This window comes from Pan paniscus, chromosome 1, assembly GCF_029289425.2.
Source record: "Pan paniscus chromosome 1, NHGRI_mPanPan1-v2.0_pri, whole genome shotgun sequence".
NCBI classification, from domain to species: domain Eukaryota; kingdom Metazoa; phylum Chordata; class Mammalia; order Primates; family Hominidae; genus Pan; species Pan paniscus.
The window spans coordinates 23,347,790-23,369,297 of NC_073249.2; the positions used below are offsets into that span (position 1 = coordinate 23,347,790).

A 21,508-nucleotide genomic window follows, 5' to 3' on the forward strand; every position below is an offset into this window, starting at 1 on the left:
AGATTCCATCTCAAAAAAAAAAAAAAAAAAGGATCCTTTTTTTTTTTTTTTAATGAAAGCAAGTTTATTAAGAAAGTAAAGGAATAAAAGAATGGGTACACCATAGGCAGAACACCCAAAAGTATCCTCTTTTATAAAAGAACAGACATGGAGAAGATATTTGAAAGGTTTCAAAAATACACCTTTTTGATCAATCTGTGTGCCTCCTCACATATAAAAGACAGGGTTATAGAAAAACAGGTAGTTGGCCAGGCACGGTGGCTCACGCCTGTAATCCCAGCACTTGGGGAGGCCAAGGCAGGCGCATCACGAGGTCAGGAGATTGAGACCATCCTGGCTAACACGGTGAAACCCCGTCTCTACTAAAAATACAAAAAAATTAGCCAGGTGTGGTGGCAGGCGCCTGTAGTCCCAGCTACTCAGGAGACTGAGGCAGGAGAATGGCGTGAACCCGGGAGGCGGAGCTTGCAGCGAGCCAAGATCGCGCCACTGCACTCCAGCCTGGGTGACAGAACGAGACTCCGTCTCAAAAAAGAAGGAAAAGAAAAACAGATAGTTGCGCTGAACTGTTTATATAAGTTAGATTCTAGTGTGACAAGTGCATTATAACAAAGATCTATTGAAAAATCTTGGGGGAAGAAGGAATTACAAAACAGTAATGGATGTTTGTTATTTTATGGTAATGGTTATACAGGTATATGCCTGTGCCAAAACTCATCATATTGTAAACTTTAATATTTGCAGTTTATTATACAACAATTATACTCAATAAAGCATGGGAAAAACACGTTTCCTAGACTTGCTATTCAAAGTGTGGTCTGTAGACAGCAGCATTGGCATCACCAGAAAGCTTATGAGAAATGTATACTCTCAGGCCTCCCTCTATACCTACTGAGTCAGAATCTGCAGTTTAATAAGACATTCAGGTGAGCCTGTCTGGAACTCATCTCCCACAGTGAACTGTTAAAGCGAAGTTATATTCTCTAATTTTTTAATTTTATTTTTTAGAAACAGGGTCTCATTCTGTCGCCCAGGCTGGAATGCAGTGACGCCATCATGGCTTACTGGAGCCTTGACCTCCCAGGCTCAAGTGATCCTTCCACCTCAGCCTCCCAAGTAGCTGGACCCTAGGCACATGCCACCATGCCCAGCTAATTTTTTATTTTTTGTAGAGACAGGGTCTTCCTATGCTGCCCAGGCTGTTCGCAAACTCCTGGGCTCGAACAATCCTCCTGCCTCAGCCTCCCAAAGTGCTGGGATTACAGGCATGACGCACTGTGCCAACCCCTAATGTTTTTAGTCATTAAGGGCAACTACCTACACAATGGCCCTTGATGTTTCTATTAGCAAGAGGTTCAGATGCTTGGTCTAGAGGATGTTTGGGTTTTCCAACCATATTCAATATGTTAAATTACAAAACAATAAAAAAGTCCATATAATTTTTTTTAATGTATGTCTTTTTTTGAGACAGAGTCTCTCTCCATCACCTAGGCTGGAGCGCAGTGGTGTGATCTTGGCTCACTGCAACATCCACCTCTCAGGTTCAAGCAATTCTCCTGCCTCAGCCTCCTGAGTAGCTGGGATTACAGGTGCCTACCACCACGCCCAGCTAATTTTTGTATAAAAAGTCCATGTAATTAATTAATTATCATATTTTACCTACCTTCCTAGGTATATTCTATAGGTTTTAATAATTATTGTATACTTTTTTAAAAAATAACATTTTTTTCTGATTACAAAAGAAATGCTTATCGTGAAAACTTGGAAAACAGAATCTAGCATTTCATGAAGAAGGGTTATATTTACCCTACTCATTATCATCCCAACAGTTATTGAATGTTAAAGGTAGAACACTGAGCAAAACACAGGGGAATATATATGTATATATAACATTTTGAAGGTTAGGCACATAATATGCATATTTTTAAGCTAATGAAGCTAAATATAAAGATCCAAGCTAAGTGGGAAGAACACAGACCTTAGAGCAGTAGAATTAGAGTTTTTAGTCCTCTACAACTGGAAGTGGGTTTACCATAAAGTTAATGAAGCTCAAGCTTCAGGGCCCCTTGCTTACACAGGCCCCTCCCAAGGCTCTTACAGCGGCCTTAGCAGTATACGCTTCTGTAACAGTTTTGAGAGTAAGATATGTAAGACCTCTGTCTTCGTTTCTAACTTCCCTTCGTCATCCTCCTCTGGTTAGGAGGTATTGAAATGGCTATAGGCTTTGTGGGGGATTTGGCTAAGGGGACAATGAATAGGGATACATTTAATTTGGGGTCAGTGGCATGCATTTAAGTGGTTTGCAGTCACTTCTGCATGTTTTTAAATTATTGCTCACCATGGGTGTAGGAATGGCTTTCTGGAATATACCTACTGCCCATTATGTCAATTCAGCCAGCACCATGTCACAAAAGTGCAAGGCCAAAGGGCGAAGGAACCCTATGTTGCCTGACACAGGAAGTACTTGGGTAGTGGAGGAGCAACAAGGTTTGAAAGAAAAGAAAGAGCTAGTAAAATTCTTCCATTCTTTTTCCTCTTCTGGGGATGTTGTCTATAGGCACACAGAATGGTCCAGCGTTTGACATACTGTTGTAGGCTTTCCTACAATACAGCTTCTAATAAAACTAGGCTGTCCTGAACCCCTGGTAATAGAATTGCTTACCTTTATACCAAGAAGGCTGGGAAAGCACCAAAATCTACTGTGGTGTGTACCCACGCAGACTTCAAGGGGTTCGTGCTATAAGACCCGAAGTCTTATGAGATTGTCCAAAACATAAAAAACCATGTCAGCAGGGCCTATGGTGGTTCCATGTGTGCTATATGTGTTTGTGACAGGATCAAGCATGTTTTCCTTATCGAGGAAAAGAAAATCATTGTGAGAGTGTTGAAGGCACAAGCACAGGGTCAGAAAGCTAAATAAAAAATGAAGCTTTTTTGAGTAATTAAAATTAAAAGACTTAAAAATATGCTTCCAACCATCAGAAGTGGAAGATTATAAGGAGAGGGATCAATTCTCTCAATGCCTAATCAAAATGAAGGTTCTCACTCACTGAGAATCTAAGTCATATCTGCAATTATAACTGCACCATACTTCATGTTTTTATGTGAAGCATGCAAAAGGGAATAGATTAGAAACCCTATGTTTATGGGACAAAAACTTATAGTTGTACTACAGTGAGTCTGTCTGTATGTGAAGTTATATGTCTTATCCACCGTAATGAATGAGATCCTGTCTGAATGCAGCATACAAATCTTGTCCTGAAAAAACCCTCGGCCAGGCGCGGTGGCTCACGCCTGTAATCCCAGCACTTTGGGAGGCCGAGGCGGGCATATCACAAGGTCAGGAGATTGAGACCATCCTGGCTAAAACGGTGAAACCTCGTCTCTACTAAAAATACAAAAAAATTAGCCGGGCATGGTGGTGGGCACCTGTAGTCCCAGCTACTCAGGAGGCTGAGGCAGGAGAATGGCGTGAACCCGGGAGGCGGAGCTTGCAGTGAGCCGAGATCGCGCCACTGCACTCCAGCCTGGGCGACAGAGAGAGACTCCGTCTCAAAAAAAAAAAAAAAAGAAAAGAAAAAAACTCTCTAGGGCTTCAGTAAAAACCACACACAAAATTGTCACTGAAGCAGCCAAACGGCCATAAAAATCTCATAGCATATCCATGAAACTTGAGAGAGGTTTCCCAAACTGAACAATAACCCTAAAAAAGTACGTTAACAATATCAGTAATAGTTGTGATGCTGAAATAAATTTATAAACAATTATTGAGAAACAAATTTAATCAGCCATGCTGGAGAAAAGACTGATCTTTCTCTTTTCTTTATAGAGAATTACAAAATACGCCGGGCGCGGTGGCTCTCACCTGTAATCCCAGCACTTTGGGGAGGCTGAGGGGGGCAGATCACATGAGGTCAGGAGTTTGAGACCAGCCTGGCCAACATGGGGAAACTCTGACTCTACTAAGTTTACAAAAATTAGCCGGGCGTGGTGGTGGGCACCTGTAATCCCAACTACTTGGGAGGCTGAGGCAGGAGAGTTGCTTGAACCCGGGAGGCAGAGGTTGCAGTGAACCGAAATTGCACCACTACACTCCAGCCTGGGTGGCACAGCAAGACTGTCTGAAAAAAAAAAAAAAAAAGTTACAAAATAATTGTTATAGGAAAAGGCAATCGGGTACGCAGCCAAAACAAAGGTGGGAAAAATGATCATAAATGGTGCTCCCAAAGTCTGGAAACACAGGTGAATATACATAATGTCGGGGGCGACTTCAATATTTTAGAAAAAAATAGGTTTCTGGGCTCTCAGACGCCCTGTAGAAGAATATCAGGCAGTCAATGAAAATATTACGGTTATATGTGTGATGTTTGTGGGTTTTATTAACTTTTAAAATATCATTTGTTTTTTCTTTCTCTTTCTAAATATACATTCACTTTCCTACCCTTCTGCGCGTAACTTTTCGTACTCTTTCCTAATGAGGGTCCCCACAAATTGTATGAGCTGCGCTTCCTGCAAAACCAGGATCAGCCCCGTCTGCAACCTCAAAGTCACTGAATTTCTCTGCAGTCTCAGTTTCCCCTTTTAAAAAAATTGGGAATTTGCCCTGCATTTCCTTAGAGTTGCTGTGAAGGCCAAACGAGATGGTGGTGGGCAAAAGAGCTCTGCCAACCACGCAGGCCCCTGCAAATGTGAAGGGCCTCTGACCTGGAGGGTTGGGTGCTGGCCGACCTCGTCAATCCTCCCTACTCCGACCCCCGCGCGGGGCTCCACTGACCCCGCCCCTGCTGGGCACTGACAGCCGCAGCACCGAACCGAGCGGTGGGGGTGGTAGCACCCGCCCACCTGGAGCAACTGGGATCCGAAAGGATGGGGTGGGGGGGAGGGGAGTTCGGGACCAACGGGAGTTGGGGAGCCTGAAGGGTGGTCGCTGAGCCAGGGCAACTGACGATTCCGGAGGGGGTGGGGCACCAGGCCTCAGCCCCTCTCCCGGAGCCCTCCAGCCTCCTCAGCAGCGGAAGTTCCGGTGTCGGTAAGCGGAGGTCAGAGGTCAGCAGGAAGTCGATACGTGGCCGCCGTCTGTCCCCGCTGAGGAGGTGCAGCAGCCGGAGATGGCGGCGGTGCTGAACGCAGAGCGACTCGAGGTGTCCGTCGACGGCCTCACGCTCAGCCCGGACCCGGAGGAGCGGCCTGGGGCGGAGGGCGCCCCGCTGCTGCCGCCACCGCTGCCACCGCCCTCGCCACCTGGATCCGGTCGCGGCCCGGGCGCCTCAGGGGAGCAGCCCGAGCCCGGGGAGGCGGCGGCTGGGGGCGCGGCGGAGGAGGCGCGGCGGCTGGAGCAGCGCTGGGGTTTCGGCCTGGAGGAGTTGTACGGCCTGGCACTGCGCTTCTTCAAAGGTGAGCCGGGCCAGCCCCACCCCCGCCGCTTCTGCCCGGCCCCGGGAGCCCGGCGTGGGCTGTGGTCCCCAGGGTGACTGGACCAGACTTGCCCTCACCCACTCATACTGGGCTGTGGTGACTCAAGCGGGGTTCCCTCCTTGGGGGTACCCGAAGTTTATCACTACCCGCTTGGCCACTAGGTCACACCCCTGACGGGCCTGCCACCTTGGTTTAGCAGTCATGTCCCGCCTCCCAGAGGTTACCGGGACATTTTACCTGATTTAGCTTCTGGGATTTCCAGGAGCCCAGGTGGAAGAATGAGCCCACTTTCTTCCAAAGGATCCCATTCTTGGATTGCCTTTTATTATTATTATTTTTTTAACTGACGCTTTTCTTTTCCTATTTCCCATGGCTTGTCACATCAGAACCCGCCGATTTTTACCCTTAGTGGAAGAAATCTGTCAAGAGGTTCCATACATAGCTTTTCCAGCCATTCTTGGGAACCATAAACTGGAACAGGACTTGATCCCCTGGCAGATTGATGTGACAGAGAGGAGGAAGTAAAGTGTTAAGCTCATCATCCTCTCCGGCTTGTCAAACTCTTGAGGAGAGATGTCCACTATGTTCTAGTAACTTCTAGGTGGTTAAAATTTTACATTGTAAGCAATGTGCAAGAGTGAATTCTCAGAGTAAGGCCTAACAGTACCTTCTGTGCTTTTCGCATAATTAATTGTTAAATGTCTCTTGTCTTAGAGCAAGATTGTAGTGTGCGGATTTTTTTTTTTAATTGGGTGATTCACTTAGTCAAATGGTGGAGAGACCAGTCACATGATTTTTGTCAGTGGGAAAAACTGATGAAAGCCCGTTAGTTTGATTCTTAAAGATACTTAGTCTTGTAGGGCGAATGGACAGGGAGGGACATCAGCAAATGCAACTTTAAAAGTGGTTGCTAGGTTCCACGTACATTCCAGAACAGCATATTTATGACACTTTCCCCAGAGGGAGTACCTTTTGGAGTACATATTTTACTAGCCAAAGTTGAGTAGTTCAATGTAATGATACACACGGAAGTTGTTTTCTCTCAAAATAACTTTAATTGTGCAAACTAGTGAAAGTTTTATAAATTTTCCAGAACATTTGATCATTTCACATTCAATGACATATCCGTGGTCATTGCACAATGAGTTGAGCCCTCTGTGTACTAACTAGCTTGGGGAATTGGTAATGGCTAATGGGTTTTGGATCATTTGACTTTTAGATCACCGGCTTGAATTTAGAGTTTGCTGTAGTGATGATATATTACCACTTGATAAAAATCAGGTGGTTTCTGTACAATTCATATAGCTACATTCCATCTTAAATTTTTATTCTTGGAACTTATTTTTCAGTAAAGTATATTGTAGCAGAGAGTAAGAGTAGAAATGAACTAATTCCTTTTTTTTTTTTTTTTGAGCTGGAGTCCTGCTCTGTTGCAGGACTGAGGGAGGCTGAGGCAGGAGAATCACTTGAACCCGGGAGGCGGAGGTTGCAGTGAGCCAAGATGGCACCATTGTACTCCAGCCTGGGCGACAAGAGCAAAACTCCGTCTAAAAAAAAAAAAAAGAATCGCTTCAATATGGGAGGCAGAGGTTGCAGTGGGCCGAGATCATGCCACTGCACTCCATCCTGGGCGACAAAGTGAAATTCTGTCTCAAAACAAAGAAAAAGATTAAAACACTGTAACGTGTAGTATACTTAGCATTGTTTGGAGAGTCAGGAAGCTCTGGATTCTAGTTACCTTGTAAACTAGACAATTAACTTTTCCAGAATCAGTTTCATATGTATAAAGGGAGCTGGATTCGATAAAATATGATGTCTCAGATTTAAGATTCAGTGGTCTTAACCTAACAGATTATTTTAACATGTGTCTTAAGTGGTAGGAATCCTGGGGAAACTTATAACATGGGGCCTAGGTGTTAGTCACCTTAGAGAATAAAGCTACACTGATAGGTGTGGTTCACTCACTTCCTAAATGAAGTTCTCAAAGCAATATCCAGGTACTAAAAAGGAGAAATAGCTGTGTAGCGATTAAAAGCTACCTTTCTGCATGTATCATTGGAGACTGTTAGTATATGAGACACTAACTGACGAAAGGGAAGGATGTAAAAGCAGTCAGAAGAATTATGCAATGTGGAGTGAGCCAAGTAATGCTGCCTTTGTTTTGTTTTTTGTTTTTGAGATAGAGTCTCACTCTGTCGCCCAGGCTGGAGTGCAGTGGTGCCATCTCGGGGCTCACTGCAAGCTCCACCTCCCGGATTCACACCATTCTCCTGCCTCAGCCTCCCGAGTAGCCGGGACTACAGGTGCCCACCACCACGCCCGGCTAATTTTTTGTATTTTTCGTAGAGATGAGGTTTCACCGTGTTAGCCAGGATGGTCTCGATCTCCTGACCTCGTGATCCTCCTGCGTCAGCCTCCCAAAGTGCTGGGATTACAGGTGTGAGCCACTGTGCCCAGCCTGGTTTTTTTTTTTTTTTTTTTTTGGCAGAGTTTGATTCTTGTTGCTCAGGCTAGAGTGCAATGGTGCGATCTCAGCTCACTGCAACCTCTGCCTCGAGGGTTCAAGTGATTATCCTGCCTCTGCCTCCCAAGTAGCTGAGATTACAGGCATGTGCCACCACGCCCAGCTAATTTTGTATTTCTAGTAGAGACGGGGTTTCTCCATGCTGGTCTCGAACTGCCGACCTCAGGTAATCTGCCCGCCTTGGCCTCCCAAAGTGTTGGGATTACAGGCGTGAGCCACCGTGCCCGGCACCTTTGTTTTAATGTGTGGATTTTTCTGGTGGAACACTTGGTGTTTTGTCAGTCTTGCTGGGACTTTCAATCGCTATTCTATGGTTTTATACCAGTATCTCACGAGAATTAAAAATAACATTACATTTTCGGCCGGGTGTGGTAGCTTTTGCCTGTAATCCCAGCACTTTGGGAGGCCGAGGCGGGTGGATCACAAGGTCAGGAGATCGAGACCACCCTGGCTAACACGGTGAAACCTCATCTGTACTAAAAATAAAAAAATTAGCCAGGCGCGGTGGCAGGCGCCTATAGTCCCAGCTACTTGGGAGGCTGAGGCAGGAGAATCACTTGAACCCTCAAGGCGGAGCTTGCAGTGAGCCAAGATTTCATCCCTGCCCTCCAGCCTGGGCAACAGAGCAAGACTCCATCTCAAAAAAATAAATAAATAAAGGAAAGAACATTACATTTTCTCTTCCACTGTGGAATAAATACGAATCTTGAAAGCATGGATATATTTTTCCATTGCAAATAGCTTGGGTTGGAAATGACAAGCCCTATTTCTTATTCCATCCTTGTCAGGGTGGTAATAGGCCAGTGACTGAATCAATTACGTCAACTATTCTTAATTTTTTATGACAGTAAAAGTAAAATAGATGAAGATGTGGGTAAATGTAAGTTAGCATTTTACCATCTAAATTTCAGACATTATTGACTTTTCAGTATGGATATTTTTATATTAGGTTACAACTATAAATGAATAGTACGTTATCTTTTGCTTAGAGTCCAAAAGAGGAGTTAAGGACCCAGTGACAACTGCAATACAGTGTGGAGGACTGAGGGAGCAGATGCCATTCCAGAGGGGGGAAGGCCAAGAGCCATGAAAGCCATGAGAAGTCAAAGCATGTGTGTTTGCAAAATGGAAAATAGAAAGCAGTTTGATGGAGAGACCTGGGAAGGTAACTGAGTTCAATTCTTGGAAGGACTTGCATGCCATTGTCATTTTTTTTTTCTGAGACGGAGTCTTGCTCTGTCACCCAGGCTGGAATGCAGTGGCATGATCTCCGCTCCCTGCAACCTCTGCCTCCTGGGTTCATGTGATTCTCCTGCCTCAGCCTCGTGAGTAGCTGAGCTTACAGGCTTGTGCCACCACACCCAGCTAATTTTTGTATTATTAATAGAGATGGGGTTTCACCATGTTGGCCAGTCTGGTCTTGGACTGACCCCAAATGATCTCCCCGCCTCGGCCTTCCAAAGCGCTGGGATTACAGGCGTGAACCACCGCGCCTGGCCATGTAAGTATTAATAGTTCGGCCTTTTTGTCAGTAAATTAGAAGATGAGGAACCACTGGAGGTTTTTAAAGGGAGGAACAAAGTTCCTCAATTTTTTTTTTTTTTTTTTTTTTTTTTTTTTTAGACAGTCTGGTTTTGTTATGCAGGCTAGAGGGCAGTAGTGCGATCTTGGCTCACTGCACCCTATGCCTCCCAGGCTCAAGCCATCCTCCCACCTCATCCTCCTGTGTGACTGGGACCACAGGCACGAGTCACCATGCCCGGCTAATTTTTGTATTTTTGTAGAGACAGAGGTCTCGCTTTGTTGCCCAGCTGGTCTTTAGCTCCTGAGCTCAAGTGATTCACCCGCCTTGGCCTCTCAAAGTGCTGGGATTACAGGCATGAGCTACCACGCCCGGCCAGAGTTGCCCAGTTCTATTTTAGCAATGTTAAGCTAGGTTTTCTTATCTCCATGGGTTAAGGACCCACAGGAATCCAGTGGGTTCATTTTATTATGGCCTTTATACTTCTTGGATGGAGTTGACCTGGGGAATTGTATTTTGGTTTTTAGAGTTCTTTGGGGTGGACTTTTCCTTCTCTAATACTTTATTACTGTATTACATTAAGCTGGTAGATTGTTTACATCAATTTAAAATTTCAGAGTAATAATTGTCAATAGTTATTGAGTAGATGTTTACGAAATCTCAGGTACTATGCCAAAAACTGTATGTACATTATTTTGTTTAATCCTCCAAGAGGCCTTCTGTAAGGGTATTAATCCCATTTCTGAGTTAAGGATCCTGCCTCAGGCCCCTCAGTTATTTGGAAGGTAAGTCTTGGACTCATTTTCTTTATGGAATAGTTCTACTAGCATTGCTATTGACTATACCCAATTATGTTACTGATAGCAGAGTATTATATGTTGGGAGAGTTATATTAATGATAGCAAACAAATGGACAACTGAAATGGTTCCATTTCCTCTTGTCTTCTTTAAACATAGGCAACTACAAGAGCATTTATAAATGGCTTCCTTAATGTTTTAAAATACTGTACAGCTGTAATTTATTCATTAGAAACATATATAATTAGTGTGCCTCCTGGACTTCAGTGGTCTATCCTCAGATAATTTCAAGTTTGTTACTATGGAACATCTATTAGAGTTCTTTTTCCCTTTTATTATCTTTACCTTTAGACATAAGTATGTAATACTGTAGGAGGATATATAGACCTAAGAGAGACAGATGTAAGACAGAAAAACAATTATAGCCACCAAGTTCATGTTAAATTTGAGCTGAACCAAAACTTTCCTTTGACTGGATTCAGGAATGTGTATGTGTTGTTGTTGTCATTGTTCTTTTTTTTTTTTTTTTTTTGAGATGGAGTCTCATTCTGTCACCCAGGCTGGAGTGCAATGGTGCGATCTCAGCTCACTGCAACCTCCGCCTCCTGGGTTCAAGCAATTCTCCTGCCTCAGCCTCCCAAGTAGCTGGGATTACAGGCACATGCCACTACGCCCAGCTAATTTTTGTATTTTTAGTACAGACAGGGTTTTACCATGTTAGTCAGGCTGGTCTCGAGCTCCTGACCTCAGGTAATCCACCTGCCTTGGCCTCCCAAAGTGCTAGAATTACAGGCGTGAGCCACTGTGCCCAGTGTGTATATGTTTTTAATGTAAGTGATTTTAACATTTTCCCGAGGCTTCCCTTTATCACACATGCAGTGCACTAAAGTACACAAATACTAAGTGTGTAGCTTGATGAGTTTTCACAAAGTGGACAGTGTAGCCAATGCCCAGGAGCAGATGTTTTATCAGTTAACTAACACAAGAGCTACTGTGAATCAGTATTTAGAAAGGTAAGCTCTGGAGTCAACACTCTTTAGGGTGTGTTTTCCTTGCTCTGCCACTTAATTTTGTTAACTTTTTGTGCTTTCCTGTACTCAAAGGGTTGTTTTAGGAATTATAAGAAATTATATATATAAACTCTTAGCAGAATGCCTGGCTATTGGTATTTTTGTGGCTGCTTATGTTGTTGAAAAGGAGGTACTTCTGAGAATTGATTATGGATGTTTTGAGTTAATGGAGGGGAAGTCTTAAAACTTTTACTAAGCAGTTAGTATATGCTAGGCAATTCCCAGAGTGTTTCCTACTCATTGATTTAGGAATACTGCATTGTATTATCCTTTTTTCTTTTTTTGGAGACAGAGTCCTGCTCTGTTGCCCAGGCTGGAGTGGAATGGCCCAGTCTTGGCTTACTGCAACCTCCGCCTCCTAGGTTCAGATGATTCTCTTGCCTCAGCCTCCCGAGTAGCTGGGACTACAGGCACGTGCCACCCCACCCAGCTAATCTTTGTATTTTTAGTAGAGACAGGGTTTCACTATGTTGGCTAGGCTGGTCTTGAACTCCTGACCTTGTGATCCACCCACCTCGGCCTCCCAAAGTGCTGGGATTACAGGCGTGAGCTGCTGCACCCAGTTGGTTTTTCAGTTTTAATATTTGGTTTTTTTTTTGGAGACGCAGTTTCACTCTTGGTGCCCAGGCTAGGGTGCAGTGGTGCGATCTCAGCTCACTGCAACCTCCGCCTCCTGGGTTCAAGCGATTCTCCTGCCTCAGCCTCCCAAGTAGCTGGGATTACAGGCGTGCACCACCACACCCGGCTAATTTTTGTATTTTTAGTAGAGATGGGGTTTCTCCATGTTGGGTCAGGCTGGTCCCAAACTCCCAACATCAGGTGATCCGCCCACCCGGCCTCTCAAAGTACTGGGATTACAGGCGTGAACCACCACGCCTGGCCCAGTTTCAATATTTCTAAAAGATGGATTTTAATCAAAGTGTATTCTCTGTGAGGCAACAGTGTGATATGGCCATGAAATAAAACAGATTTGATCTTAAGCTGCTTTGGTGGAAATATGGTAACTAGGATGAGGGAAAGAGAGAGATAGTCCTGCTCTCCTCTGCACCAAGGAGTACACCTCAAACAAGCCATGGATACTGCTTGTTTGAGGCATCATCCTTTAGGGTTAAAAACAAAATGGAGCTCATTCAGAAGAGAGCAACTTGTACCTAGTGGGAATTCAAATCCCTGCCATTATTATCATAATGGCTGCTGTTTAGTCAGTGTCTGCTCTATGCGGGCACTATACGAAGATTTTGGGACACATTTCTAACACTCATATGAACCCTAAGGAGCAGTATTTATTTTATTGATAACAGATTTCAAAAGATTAAATAACTTGTCCATGTTATATACTTAATAGCAGAGCTGGGAATTAAATTTAAATTTGAAGTATGATTGACTAAGCTGGGAATGTGTAGCCAAGAGAATAGAGAACTCAGGGCAAACACAATACATATTTTGTGACTTTCTTGAGGTCTAATTAGTTAGATGTGTTTTAGTTAATGCTGAGGACAGGAAATAAACCCTGTGGATGGAGTTGAGAGATACCACCTCAGAATAAAGAGCTAAGAATCACAGCTATTCAAAGATGGATTAGACTGCTTTGGGACAGTGAGTTCTTATCACCAGGAAGTATTCAAGCATAGGTTAGCAATTGCTGGGTGGATATTGTAGAGAGGATTTGAGATTTAGTTTGCAGTTCAATCACCTATCTTTAACATCCTTTCCACGCCGTAGATTTTATGGCCTTCTTTCATTAAATGAAGGCTAGAAGGGACATTGAAATAATTTGGTACTTTCCTTTGCCTCCAGAGAGAAGAGAAAAAATATGATTTCTCCTATAAAATAGCAATTGAGGTGTGAGCCTAATAGTCTTTTTTTTTTTTTTGAGACGGAGTCTTGCTCTGTCGCCCAGGATGGAGTGCAGTGGCGCAATCTCGGCTCACTGCAAGCTCCACCTCCTGGGTTCACGCCATTCTCCTGCCTCAGCCTCCCGAGTAGCTGGGACTACAGGCGCCCACCACCATGCCCGGCTAATTTTTTTTTTTTTGTACTTTTAGTAGAGACGGGGTTTTACCATGTTAGCCAGGATGGTCTCGAACTCCTGACCTGATGATCCGCCCACCTTGGCCTCCCAAAGTGCTGGGATTACAGGTGTGAGCCACTGCGCCCGGCCCCTAATAGTCTTTTGTATACTTAATTTCAGGTGGGAGGGACTTAATTGTAATCTTTCAGAGCTTTGGATTTGGTATCAAATTATGCTGTCCTATTTGAACTGTAAAGTTAAATACTTGTGAGTTTAGTAAGAACATAATGTAGATCCCATTATCTGTTTTTAATTGCCTGAAAAATGTGTTTTGTGTATCATGTTAGTTTCCTATTGCTCTTGTAACAAATTACCACAAATTTATTGGCTTGGGCTGGGTGTAGTGGCTCACGTCTGTAATCCCAGCACTTTGGGAGGTTGAGGCAGGTGGATCACTGAGCTCAGGAGTTCCAGACCAGCTGCGCAATATGGGAAAACTCCATCTCTGCAAAAAAACCCCACAAAAATTAGCCAGGCTTGGTGGCTTGTACCTGTAGCCCCAGCTACTCAGGAGGCTGAGGTGGGAGAATCACATGAACCTGGGAGGCAGAGGTTGCAGTGAGTGAGATCGTGCCACTGCACTCCAGCCTGGGCTACAGAGCAAGACCCTGTCTAAAAAAAAAAAAAAAAAAAATAGTGGCTCAAAACAACTCATACTAAAAATCCATCTGCACTTAAGATTTTCCTGCAAGCCCTAACGTGTACCGGACAACCTGTTCAGACTCTCATGGTTGGGAATATCCTCTGATGATCTGACTCCCCTAGTCTATGGATTAAATTGATAGAAGATCTGATTTGTATAGTAAACTCCTCTGTTCATACTGGTATTGACTGTTCCTGATTCAAGATGACAGCTACAATGGTACTGTCAAAAACAGCTACGTGGGGCTGGGCACGGTGGCTCATACCTGTAATCCCAGCACTCTGGGAGGCTGAGGCAGGCGGATCTACGAGTTCAGGAGATGGAGACCATCCTGGCTAATGCGGTGAAACCCGTCTCTACTTAAAAAAAAAAAAAAAAGCCAGGAGTGGTGGTGGCCACCTGTAGTCCCAGCTACTTGGGAGGCTGAGGCAGGAGAATGGCGTAAACCTGGGAGGTGGAGCTTGCAGTGAGCTGAGATCACACCACTGCACTCCAGCATCAACTGGGACCACTTGAACCCGTCCCGGTTCAAGCGACAAAAGCAAGACTCCATCTAAAAAAAAAAAAAAAAAAAAAACAGCTACATGGGAATTTGTTCCTCTGCCGCATTGTGCAGTGACTGGTTTCACCCAGTACTTTGATGTGAGAATAAGCACTTTCCTCATATCAGGAATATTGTGGGTGTTTCCTGTTACTCACGGCTGAATGTAATCTTCGGTACATTACCAATTATGTTTGATTGTATGTGATTAAAAATAATGTGCACATTTTTTCCTCAAAGTTGCTGGACATGTTTCTTCGAAAGCAGTTAATAAACAATTTCTAACAATTTATCTACTAACAAATACTGTTTTTTTAAATTTACTGAGAAGAAATATTAAAATATCTCATTGACAGTCATGGATCAGATAAACTTTATAATTAGCCTTATAATTTTGCTGATTATTTGACATTGTGAGTTCACAAAAGTTGAGGCATTTTTTTCTTCATGTATATTTTACTTTTCATATTCATATAGTCACAGTTTTTATGATAATAATTTCTCATTCACTCATAATACCAAAAGTTAAATCGCGCTTTTCTGAGTGCCCTCTTGCCAAAGACCACCAGGATCACAACTATTGTTAAAGAAGGTGTAAAAAATTGTAGTAATAAATATGACCACAAGCAAAGCAAACAAAAACCACACACACACTCTTACCGTTCTGTAGGTTAGAGATAGGTCCTGTTGGGGTAAAATCAAGGTGTCAGCAGGGCTTTGTTTCTTCTGAAGAGCACCTGAAAGCTTTTTTTTTTTTTTGAGACGGAGTCTCGCTCTGTAGCCCAGGCTGGAGTGCAGTGGTGCGATCTTGAGTCACTGCAACCTCTGCCTCCTGGTCCCGGTTCAAGCAGTTCTCCAGCCTCAGCCCCCCGAATAGCTGGGAATACAGGCACGTGCACCATGCCCAGCTAATTTGTGTATTTTTAGTAGAGACAGGGCTTCACCATGTTGGCCAGGCTGGTCTTGAACTCCTGACGTCATGATCCACCCGCCTCGGCTTCCCAAAGTGCTGGGATTACAGGCGTGAGCCACCACGCCCAGCCGCAAGCTTTTGTTTATGCCCCTTCCTCCATCTTCAGAGCCACCATAGCCTCTTCAGATCTCTGACTCTTCTTTCTCCCCTTCCATTTATAAGGACCCTTATGATTACATTGGGCCCACATGAGTAGTTCAGGAAAAGGCCAACTGCAACCTTAATTCTGCCTTTGCAAGTAACCTAACATATTCACAGGTTCCAGAAGTTAAACATCTTTGAGGAGCCATTATTCTGCCCACCACTTGTGTCATAGTAGCTTATGAACTGATTACTGAAATTGTGCATGAGTTTATTCGTTTTACCTTTTTATTAAAAATGGAAACCAGAGCAATTGAAAAGGTGAAATTGGACTACAACATTTATAATGAAAAATAGTCATCCTGTTTTCTGGTGTTTTTCCCATTTCCTAGGCCCTCTCCCCAGAGGCAGCTGCTTTCCATTATTTTAACTGTTTCTTCTGGTATTTGCTTCCATTTTCCTACTGCTGCTTTAATTAAAAAAAAAAAAAAATTCTAATGTATGTCTGTATCTCTCTTTCTCCTTTCCTCTTCTCAGACTCTTAATTTTGTTTTGTGGTTAAATTGTTGTCTGCTGTTTGTTTTTATGTTATTCATTGCTGAAACAGATGATACACTTTGATTACATTTTTGTTCTTGTGCAAACCTTTTTATAAAGACATCTATCTTAAATGTCCTTAAATTCTTGAATCAGTCTCAGTGTTTGTGGTAAGACTTAGTTAAGTCGGCTGCCCAACTGTCATCCTGGAAATTACCTTCGTCTTTTCCTATTGTGGTTAGATTTTGTTTTCCCTGAATCACTTATTTTCCTTTGTTGTTGTTTTTATTTATTCCATTACTTTGGAAATGCACACCCCTTAATATCTTCTTGTGAAAAGAGTGCATGAGACCATGCCTTTCCAAAAATGTGTTTGTTTTACTGTCACTTTTGATTTATTTGATTGGGCATAAAAGTCTAGATTGGAAATAATTTCCCTCCGGAATTTTGAAGGCATTATTCCATTCATTGCTTTCTTTTTTCTTTTTCTTTTTTTTTTTGAGATGGAGTCTCACTCTTTTGTCAGGCTGGAGCACAGTGGCAATTTCGGCTCACTGCAACCTCCGCCTCCCAGGTTCAAGCGATTCTCCTGTCTCAGCCTCCTGAGTAGCTGGGATTACAGGTGCATGCCACCATGCCGGGCTAATTTTTTTTTTATTTTTAGTAGAGATGGGGTTTCACCATGTTGGTCAGGCTGGTCTCCAACTCCTGACCTCAGGTGATCCGCCTGCCTTGGCCTCCCAAAGTGCTGGGATTACAGGCCTGAGCCACTGTGCCCACCTTCCCATTCATTGTTTTCTAGCATTCAGTATTCTTTTTTTGTTTGTTTGTTTTTGAGACGGAGTCTGGCTCTGTCACCCAGGCTGGAGTACAGTGGCACGATCTTGGCTCACTGCAACGTCTGCCTCCCGGGTTCAGGCGATTCTCCTGCCTCAGCCTCCCAAGTAGCTAGGATTACAGGGCGTGCACCACCACTCCCAGCTAATTTTTGCATTTTTAGTAGAGACTGGGTTTCACCATGTTGGTCAGGGCTGGTCTCGAACTCCTGACCTCAGGTGATCCACTCGCCCTGGCCTCCCAAAGTGCTGGGATTACAGGCGTGAGCCACCACACCTGGCTTTTTCCAGGGTTCTCTAAATTGGCTTCCTTATTCCTTTTAGTGGGATTTCATTAAGGATCAGAGGTAATTGTCTGTGTTCAATCCATCATGTTTAGTTAGAGGTTTATCTGCATGTTTTCTTTTCCAAGCAGAATTTGTGTTTGGTTTTGTTTGCCATAGAAAGCAGAATTCCAAAATTGATTGAATTAAATAACTTTGTAATATTAATAATTAATGAGTGCAAGAGCCGAGGATGATGCTTGTGTTCCCTTCTGGGAGGACTGAAATAGAACTTTCCTTTAGGAATAGGGCCCTGGTTAAAGATTTTTGAGTTTCTACAAGGCTTTTTGTGTTTGTGCAGTTAGTGGTACTTATTATTTTCCTGCTAACTACATTTAACGTTTGTGGTACCAGAAATAATTTAGAAGAAAATTATTCTTGGTCGGGTGCGGTGGCTCACACTGTAATCCCAGGTCTTCGGGGCTCTGAGGCAGGCGGATTACCTGATGTCAGGAGTTTTGAGACTAGCCTGGTCAACATGGTGAAACCCCTTCTGTACTAAAAATTAAAAAATTAGCTAGGTGTGGTAGTGCACACTTCTGTAATCCCAGCTACTGGGGAGGCTGAGGCAGGACAATCACTTGAACCTGGGAGGTGGAAGTTGCAGTGAGTCGAGATCGTCCCACTGCACTCCAGCCTGGGCAACAGAGTGAGACTCTGTCTCAAAAAAAAAAAAAAGAAAAAAGAAAAAAAAAGAAGAAAATTATTCTCACCTGATTTAAAATACTAAACTCTTGTGATGTGTCAACCGGAGCCACCTGAAGAGTAAGAGAGCTGTAACCTTTTGTGTAATACTAATAGTCTGCATAGCAATATAGATTGTGAAGGATTTTTATTTTTCTGTGGGTTTTTTTTTTTTTTTTTTTTTTTTGAAGCTTAGAACTTCAGTACTGTGTGAACTGTGCTATACCAAAAGTGGTTGGGGTTAGCACAGCCTCCTGGGTTTTGTATATTCCTTGGGAGAATAATCTCTTAACCTCATCCCAAAGGCTGAAAATACATTGCTTCGACTTTAAAAATGTGTGTTAAAAAAGATAATGTGTATGTGTGTTTGATTACAAAGTACATATGCTTACTGAAAATTTGGGGAAATAAAAAATGAATAAATAAAATAAAATTAATTTGTAATACAGTCTTTCAAAAATAATTATTAGTATTAACATTTTGAGTTTTGTTTCGAGACAGGGTCTCACTCTGTCACTCAGGCTGGAGTGCAGTGGCACCATCATGGCTCACCACAGTCTCAATGCCCAAGATCAAGGGATCCTCTCTTCTTGGCCACCCTAGTAGCTGGGACTGTGGTACACGCCACCATGCCCAGCTAAATTTTGGTTTTTTGTATGTGTGTGGAGACAGGATTTCACTTTGTTTCGCAGGCTGGTCTCAAACTCCTGGGCTCAAGCAATCCACCTGCCCTAGCTTTCCAAAGTGCCAGGATTATAGGCATGAGCCACCAGGCCCAGCTGGGTTTGTTTGTTTGTTTGTTTGTTGCTTAGACAGGGTCTTCATCTGTCACCCAGGCTGGAGTTCGGTGGTGCTTTCACAGTCTATTGGAGCCTCGACCTTCAGGCTCAGGCAATCCTGAGCCTCCAGAGAAGCCTGGACTTCAGGTGCATGCCGCCACACCCAGCTGTATGCCACCACACCCAGCTGTATGCCACCACACCCAGCTGTATGCCACCACACCCAGCTGTTTTTTAGTTTTTTGTAGAGATGGGGTCTTGCAGTGTTGCCCAGGCTGGTCTCAAACTCCTGGACTCAAGTGATCCTCCCCCTTCAGCCTCCCGAAGTGTTGGGATTACAGGTGTGAGCCACTGCACCTGGCTGTTTGTTTTCTTGATTTTTTTTTGAGACAAATTTGGCTCTCATCTAGAAAAATTATTAATTTGGAGATTCAGTAGTAAGATTTAAAGAAAGGATTATAGAGCAATTATTTTTATTTTCTTCAGAGTCAGAATCTTAATGGATTGCCCAGGCTAGATTCTAGCTTGTGGATTCAAATGATCTTCCTGTCTCTGCCTCCCAAGTAGGTGGGACTACAGGTGCATGCCACTGCAGCTGGCGATAGAGCAATTCTTAAAACTAGTAAGTGCATAAAAGAGTAAATGGGAATGCAAGGACAGTTCACAAGAATGGATATACTGTTTTGTTCATTCTCATAGTAGTTGACCCATAAAGTCAATTTCTTTTGTGAGATTTGCTGGGCGTGTTTTTTGATGAGGGCCTGTGAACAAAAACGTAGGCTTAAGCACTGAAGTTCACAGAGGTCAGCGAATCTGTTTGCCTGACCAGGACTAGCACTGAAAACGTATTCCTCTTTTTTTTTTTTTTTTTTTTTTTTTGAGATGGAGTTTTGCTCTTGTTTCCCAGGCTGGAGTACAGTGGCACGATCTCGGCTCACTGCAACCTCCGCCTCCCAGGTTCAAGCAACTCTCCTGCTTTAGCGTCCCAAGTAGCTGGGATTATAGGTGTGCGCCAGCATGCCTGGCTAATTTTTGTATTTTCATTAGAGACGGGGTTTCTCTTGTTAGTCAGGCTGATCTCAAACTCTTGACCTCAGGTGATCCACCCGCCCCAGCCTCCCAAAGTGCCGGGATTACAGGCATGAGCCACCGTGTGTGGCCACGTATTCCTCTTTTTAAAAACACGTTTATTGGCCAGGCACGGTGGCTCACGTCTGTAATCCCAGCATTTTGGGAAGCTGAGGCGGGCAGATCACCTGAGGTCAGGAGTTCAGGACCAGCCTGGCCAACCCAACATGGTGAAACCCCGTCTCTATGAAAAATACAAAAATTAGCCAGGCACGGTGGCGCACACCTGTAGTCCCAGCTACTCAGGAGGCTGAGGCACGAGAATCGCTTGAGCCCGGGAGGCAGAAGTTGCAGTGAGCCGAGATCACGCCACTGTGCTCCATCGTGGGTAACAGAGCAAGACTCCATCTCAAAATAATAAATAAATAAATATACTTTTTAAGTTTGCACTGTATTTTTAATTCTGTCAGGTGTAAAAAGGGCAGACGTTAAAATAACATCCAAAAGTACTGAAACTCGACCAGGCACAGTGGCTCACACCTGTAATCCCAGCATTTTGGGAGGCCAAGGCGGGTGGATCACCTGAGATCAGGAGTTTGAGACCAGCCTGGCCAACATGGTGAAACCTCGTCCCTACTAAAAAGTACAAAAAGTAGCCAGGCGTGGTGGTGCATGCCTGTAATTCCAGCTACTTGGGAGGCTGAGGCAGGAGAATCCCTTGAACCAGGGAGATGGAGGTTGCAGTGAGCCGAGATTGTGCCACCACACTCCAGCCTGGGTGACAGAGCGAGACTCTGTCTCAGAGAAAAAAAAAAAAAATTGTTTACTTACCATCCCTCAAAGCCCCTGCACCTAGTTCACATTATCAAATGCTTGAAATAAAGAAACAAGTTGGCCAGGCATGGTGGCTCATGTCTATAATCCCAGCACTTTGGAAGCCTAGGGCGATTGATTACTTGAAGCCAGGAGCTCAAGACCAACCTGGGTAACATGGCAAAACCCTCTGTCTACAAAAACACAAAAATTAACTGGGCATAGTGGCACTCACCAGTAGTTCCAGCTACTCAGGAGGCTGAGGTGGGAGAATCCCTTGAGCCCAGGAGTTCAAGGCTGCAGTGAGCTGTGATCGTGCATGTGTAGGTTAGTTTACGCCAGCATCATCGTAAATACTTGAGTTATATGTTGCATCATGTTATGGTGGCTACCACACCACTAGGCCATAGGAAAATTTCAGCTCCATTATAATAATCTTATGGGACTACACTCATATAAACAATCTGTCCTTTACTGAAATGCCATTATGCAGAGCATGACTGTACCACATTGTTTCGACTTTCCCTTATTGATAACCTTTTAAGTTATTTCCAGTAACAAGAAAACAGTGCTGCAATGAATGTCCTTGTATCTGCCTCCTTTTATATATTTGGGAGTGCTTGTCAAGCATATGTAATGAGAACTGGAATGACTGGATCATAGGGCATACACATTTATAGTTTTGAAATACAGGAGTCTCTCCTTGTCCATGGTTTTGCTTTCCCTTCTTTCAGATACCCGGGGTTAATCAAGGTCTGAAAATAGGTGAGTAGAATACATTCAGATATTTTGAGAGAGACAGAGATCCCACATTCACATAACTTGTTGTT

The 21,508-nt window shown here is 43.7% G+C and overlaps 1 protein-coding gene and 1 pseudogene across 1 annotated transcript in view; both read left to right on the forward strand.

Annotated features, from left to right (window-relative positions):
• The first annotated feature begins 2,566 nt into the window (after positions 1-2,566).
• Positions 2,567-2,920, forward strand: LOC106634219 (large ribosomal subunit protein eL34-like; annotated as a pseudogene).
• A 968-nt stretch (positions 2,921-3,888) lies between these two features.
• ACBD3 (acyl-CoA binding domain containing 3) overlaps positions 3,889-21,508 on the forward strand; it is a 41,122-nt gene continuing 23,502 nt past the window's right edge. Inside the window, exon 1 of the mRNA XM_034947893.3 lies at positions 3,889-5,394. Coding sequence (XP_034803784.1) covers positions 5,109-5,394 — 286 coding nt within the window. The 5' untranslated portion in view covers positions 3,889-5,108. The remainder of the gene's footprint in view (positions 5,395-21,508) is intronic.